General features: G+C 38.9%; 1 protein-coding gene across 1 annotated transcript; it reads left to right on the forward strand.

Annotated features, from left to right (window-relative positions):
- The first annotated feature begins 253 nt into the window (after positions 1 to 253).
- LOC140934814 (acid-sensing ion channel 2-like) lies at positions 254 to 5193 on the forward strand. The gene is made up of 6 exons (XM_073384377.1): positions 254 to 1159; positions 2714 to 2873; positions 3295 to 3351; positions 3750 to 3972; positions 4471 to 4562; positions 5042 to 5193. The coding sequence occupies exons 1-6, from the start codon at positions 254 to 256 to the stop codon at positions 5191 to 5193; spliced, it is 1590 nt and encodes a 529-aa protein (XP_073240478.1).
- The last annotated feature ends 807 nt before the right edge of the window (positions 5194 to 6000 follow it).

Genomic DNA, 6000 nt, shown 5'->3' on the forward strand with positions numbered 1-6000 from the left:
TTCGCTTTTGCGAAGATAATTTTCCTGCTGTTATTCAGAAAATTCAGGCACCTTTAATTACAAAAGAACTACAGGAAAAGTCAACTTTCCATTTAAAGCTTTTGTCACTATATTTCGTTAAATAATTTTCATAACAGTAGGAAGAAAAATACCCTGAACTGAACGCTCCTGTGCCCATAAATATTTTAAAATGTAAAAATCGCATATCCTGACCGAGACACTCTAGAATGAATACACGCAAACTTTGCGTATAATGGCGGCAAATCAGGAAAGTTTTGGGACAAAAAGAGTGAGAAATGATACACACTTCTCTCTCAACCAGGAAAACAAGAAAGCCGATGAAAAATCTAATGGGGGATTAGAGTCCTTTGCCAATGATACAACCTTACACGGAGCAAGATTTTTGTGCGACAAAAATATCTTCAGGAGAGTTTTATGGACCTTGGTCCTCATCGGCAGTTTTAGTTACTGTATTTTTCAAGTTTATGAGACTTTGGTGGCATTTAGTGAGCGACCATTCATTACAAAAGTTTCAACAAGTACAACTGAAACCAACGAGTCTTTTTTCCCCGCTGTGTCGCTTTGTAATCTGAATGCCTTTAACACACGAAGATATAGAAACGCATTAAAATACCACCAGTTCAGTGAACCTTTGATCGAGAAAAAAATTCAAGACATGCTTGTTATTGTGAACAAAGACAAAAAGGCATTTAACGATGAGTTTGTCAAGCGAAATCCAGAATTTTTTCGACGTCAAAAAACTGCAAACAGCAGAATTGTGGCTCGAAGTAATCTTAGTCATCAAATCGAAGAAATGCTCCTTCCAGTAAGCCCACAGTTTCATTCTTGCTCTGTAAATGGGAAAAAGTGCACAGCAAATAACTTTACGAGTCACATGAGTTCAGAATACGGATTGTGTTACACGTTTAACTCTGTGAAAAGCGGTCGACCGTTACTTTATGCAACGTTATCTGGTAAAAATAGTGGACTAAGGCTTCTACTTAACATAGAAAGGGACAGCTACTTGATTACTAACATTCGCCCAACAGTTGGTCTTGCAATTATTATCCATGACCAGAAAAGTTTTCCTTTCATGGAGGACTTTGGTACCACCGTGCAGCCAGGCATTTCAACTCTTTGTGCCTTTAGGAAAAGAAAGGTTAGAGACTAGCGAGCTATCATCCGTATTTGTTACAAAAATAGCGCTATATTAAACAACTATTCCGCGAGAACGAATGGGCTCTCAGTCAATAGCCCATGAGGCCGAGTTTTAGTAAAATCCAACTAGTTGGTCAAAAATATCGAGATAAAACAACTTTAGCTAGCAAAACGCGATTCAGCCACCATTGTTTTGGTTTTCAAAGCGGGCGCTTTTCTCAATTAGAGGGCTATAACGTGTAGACTAGTGGTGACTTAGCCAATCAGAACGCAGCATTGATAATAGACCACTAGTAGGATTTTACAAAGACCTGTTTAATTATCCTAGATAGACAAGACGGTTTAACTGGAGAAGTTCATAAAAAAACCCAGTTAGTCTGTGGCTTGGTTCCCAGCAATTGAGAGATAAGTGATCTTCTTTGCACTGAAACGAATCAAGGAAAAATTTCGAGTTCCTACAATCTTAGACAAAAGTCCTTGGGACAGTGATTCAATTTTGAGCCCCGCAGTCCACCGAGCTCATTGTCAAGCTTGAGCGCCCATCCAAAGACGCACGACTAAGTTTATCTTAAAACTGCCTTATTCTTCTAATATAAGTTATAAGTCTCGTTTACAAACTCTAAAACCTAATACCTATTTGTTACCGGCATAAACTCTTAGATCTAACCTTTTTTTAAAATTTGACACAACGGTCTTGATAACGTGAACTCCTCTGTGACCTACCTGAAGTTCGCAAATACGGTAGACGCACTAGATCTTCACCCAGTAATGTTAATAAATACAATGATTAATTAAGAAATGTAAAACTACTGCGTACCAGAAATCCTTTCTCATTAGAACTAGTAGAATTTGGAATTGTTTAGCGGATGAACTAGATTTGAGTTCATCGACCTTAACTTCCTTTAAATCGGTTATTTTTAATCATTATAAGTCCTCGTTAGCTGTTTCCTATGATTGTGAAGACCCACTTTCGTTCAAGTCTATCTGTTTAAAATGTAATAGTGCTCGTCCCTTGTCTCGTTCAATAACTTGTTGTATGTGGCTGTAGTTTTCTTTTATCGCTGTGTTTTTTAATATATTTTATTATTATTATTATTATTAGTATCCGGGACCGCTGTAATTGGCCACAGCTGTTGCGGTGTCCCTGCCAACGTTCTTTCTGTTTGTTTGTTTTATTTTGGCGAAGCTAATAAAATAAAAAATAAAAAAAATAAAGTAACTGTAAAACAGTGCAACGTCTTCAAAAATATTTTGGAGTTCTACCTCCCGCCCACCCTATAGAATGCTCTAACTCGGGAAAAGTTTGGAAACAAACGTTTAACGTCGTACGTTCTTTGTGGGGTGGGGGAAAGGGGTAGGGCATGTGTGAAAAAGAGAAAAAATAGCTCATTGGCTGTCATAAAAATGACTTTATAAAAGTTCTTTCTGGTCATTAAATATGGGTCTCCTTAAATGAATCTACAAAATCGATTGTGAATACAGAAACCAAAAAGGGGTCAAAAACATAAGTTTCCGCAGCTTTTTACTAATTAAAAAAAAACTTATTTTCTTACAGATAGTTAACTTGAAAGCTCCGTATGAAACAAATTGCACAAACAGATCACTGGACATGTTCAACAGCGATGTTTATGCCTACACAAAGAGAGCCTGCATGATAAAATGCCGCAATGATTACACTGTTAAAAGATGCGGCTGTACACCGACTGAATTTAAAGGTATAGTAATGGCTCTTCATTTTTTACATTAAGCTGCCTTCGTGGACGTTTAATATCCGTAAGCGAGCGAGTTCACTGAATCATGAGGTTTGCCTTTACTGAAAACAACAATACCTCTTCCGACAGACCAAGATGGTTTCCTTCGATAAAATTGAGATTAATTTTTTAACGGTTGGCCTGGATAACAAATATTTTTTTCTGAGTTCTTGGCTTAACCACTTTTTGACTTGAGAATTTCGGTCGCTCTTATACGGGTCCGTGAAGCCGGACACCTTCATAGACGACTTTTGATAAGGCAAAATTAAGAAGATATTCTAGCAACAAGTTGCTAAAATAGAATTAAAAATATGTAAAGGAAGAATTTATTAAAGGATATTAAAATAACGTTATCGGAATAAATTTGTTTGTTTTCTTTTTGAAGCGGATGCTCCGATTTGTGCGCTGAATGACTCTGTGCTCTACGTTTACAGTTCCTATGGTGAGTCTGTATTATGGGGGATCACGTTATAGTGGTTTTCGTGTTAATTATCACTCTTATCGTGAGTGATAAACCCGTTTATCAGGATTAAATGCATGCGACGGACGTTCAGCGCCAAGCCCATGTATATATGTGAGTTGCTGCCACGTGGGAGTCATAATGCGATTCTAGCCAGCTGACGCGTTGAACACGAATGTAAGATTTCTTGTCCCGTCCCTCCCTCCTTGAGGGTATCGTGCGGTGGTCTAGGCTATAAAAGGAACCCCAAAGAGAGTTGTTGTGTATTTAATACTATTATAATGATAGATCGACCAAACTACTGGTGCAAGGTAACCTCTTATGAAATGAGCTAATCTGAGTTAAATTTATTCAATGATATATTATATATTTCATTGTAGAAGAGTTTGGAGCCTCTAGTGAAAAAGAATCTTGTGACAAGAACTGTCCTGAACCCTGTGAACATGTGGAATACGAGACTTCCTTCTCTTACAGCGCATTGCAGCCCGAAAGCTTCGTCGATCATCTCATGGATTTCCTTAAGAGCAATGACACGTCAGTGGAGCGAGCGATTTACGAGCCCCTGTTGAACATGACACCATCTGAGCGAGAGAGATACATTGAGTGAGTGCTTTACTTAGACTGGTATCTCCAACTGGATGAGGAAATACGTGAACTAATGTATACTAGTAAGCTTCCCTTGTGGAAAAGAGAGGGCGAACAAACAAACCAAAAAGCTGGTTGTTTTGCAGTCTAGTGGAAGAAGTGCAACCCGGCAAACAAATGCAAACTGGCAGATTATAGAAGCAAGAAACGAACAGATCTGGTTTAAATTACTCTGTTCGCTCTTTGCTGTCCATTCGTAGTTTGCTTAGTTTGCCATCACAGATACTCCAGGCAGAGGGAGGATACTTAATCAGTCGTAATAAATGAAGGTTATGGATACAACAATTGTCTAGTATCTGTGGAACTGAGACTCCAATCGGAGGAAAATGGAGTACAAACCTCGGGTACACTTAAAAACACTCAGTTCTTTGAAAATAACCAATCCTTAACTTGATTTGTTTTTGTTTCGTGTTTCCTAACTTAAAAATTAATTTTCTTCATTTTTTTTTGATCCAGAAAGAACATAATTTCCTTGGACATCTATTTAGAAGATCTGAGCTACGAAATCATTGAACAGACGCCTGTTTACGAGACCTGGACGATGATCGGTAAGGCTCGCTCATGACTTGAAAACTTAGCACATTGTTATAACTGAACTTACAGTTATCAATCTTAAGCATTCTCGCCATTTTCCTGAAACGTCCAAGGGGAGGGAGGAGGCCGAATGGCAAACAGTTAACCACGCAGAATGATCAATTGAGACCCCTGAAGGAGTCGCGAAATGATCGAGTAGCGTAAGACCTTTCACCTCTGCAAAGGTTCCGCTACATTCCAGTTAAAAATGCGTGATTTACGATGGGAAGATCCCCTGCGAACTTTATTAAATTCCTCTCCCCAACCTCCCGTAGACACAAAGAGGATTTGTGTAGGGTTAGACTGAGGAAAAGGTTTATGGCAATCACTACCATGTATCCCCATGTATACAGACTGCCTGTAATTTCTTTTAAATTAGCCTCCGAGGCCTATCACTTTCCTTTGTTGAGTAAGGACCGATCGAATCTTGCATTATTTATTATTTATTGTATAGGAAGCCTGGGTGGGACATTTGGTCTGTTCCTGGGAATGAGTTTGCTCACCATTTTAGAGTTCCTTGACTTCATCTTCGCAAGGATTTGTCACTTGCTTCAAGGTCTCCACTCTGGCAACAGACATACTGGAACCATTCATGCAGAGTTTTGAGAATCTTTATTGATGGACATGGGATTATAAACTGTACAATTCACTGATCATTTGTTAATCATTTACATGTGAAAAGTATTTCATGCCGGGGGGCGGGGAGGGAGGGTTGGTGGGTGGGGCACTCAATTATTTGACCGATATATGTGCCGCTGAACAGGGTACGATTTTCTGGGTCTAAAAACTGGGTATAAAATTTCACTATTTGGCATGTTGAACAGATTGTCTTTTTGGACAGGAAGTTGGAGAAGAGAGGTCTATATGTATGCTACCAAAAAACATTCGCGAATTAAATGTCAAGATTATGAAATAAGCTTCTTCTCAGTTATTTAGGGTAGACTGGAAATGAATGCTTTACGTCTTAAACAGGGTCAGGGTCTTAAGACCTCAGCGGCAAATATCTAACCAAATTCTCCCCTGCGTGCTTCCCGGAAACTATAGATAGCCGCCGGTGGGTCTTCTTAGACCCACCGGTGGACCCCACTTCCATGTAAACAGGCCCTTATATACTTAATATTACTTCTTGCCCCCTCTCTAAAGGATTATTACTTATTTTCGCACTGTTCACACCAGTTTAAACGCAGCACGAATCAAGTTCGAGGTCGGATTAAGTTAAGATTCGCAAGTAAAGTTCGAGGTGAATATATCTTTCCTCTAGTTATGCTTCTAACAGGCGCAAGAGTTTCCTCGTTATATATTAACTGATCTATACCAAACATACTTACGGCGAAACAGAATTGTCGCGAAGTAATTTAGAAAGGATACATGATTTCACCGTTTACTTCAGCCATGTGTTGCTTCCAAAATCTT

This window comes from Porites lutea, chromosome 4 (genome assembly GCF_958299795.1).
Source record: "Porites lutea chromosome 4, jaPorLute2.1, whole genome shotgun sequence".
Taxonomy (NCBI): domain Eukaryota; kingdom Metazoa; phylum Cnidaria; class Anthozoa; order Scleractinia; family Poritidae; genus Porites; species Porites lutea.

Bases quoted from the DNA above. Each gene is read 5' to 3' on its own strand.
- LOC140934814 (XM_073384377.1), top strand. From the start codon at position 254: ATGGCGGCAAATCAGGAAAGTTTTGGGACAAAAAGAGTGAGAAATGAT. The intron at 2,874-3,294 runs GTATAGTAATGG...TTCTTTTTGAAG, and splicing joins TACACCGACTGAATTTAAAG to CGGATGCTCCGATTTGTGCG. The intron at 4,563-5,041 runs GTAAGGCTCGCT...TTTATTGTATAG, and splicing joins CGAGACCTGGACGATGATCG to GAAGCCTGGGTGGGACATTT.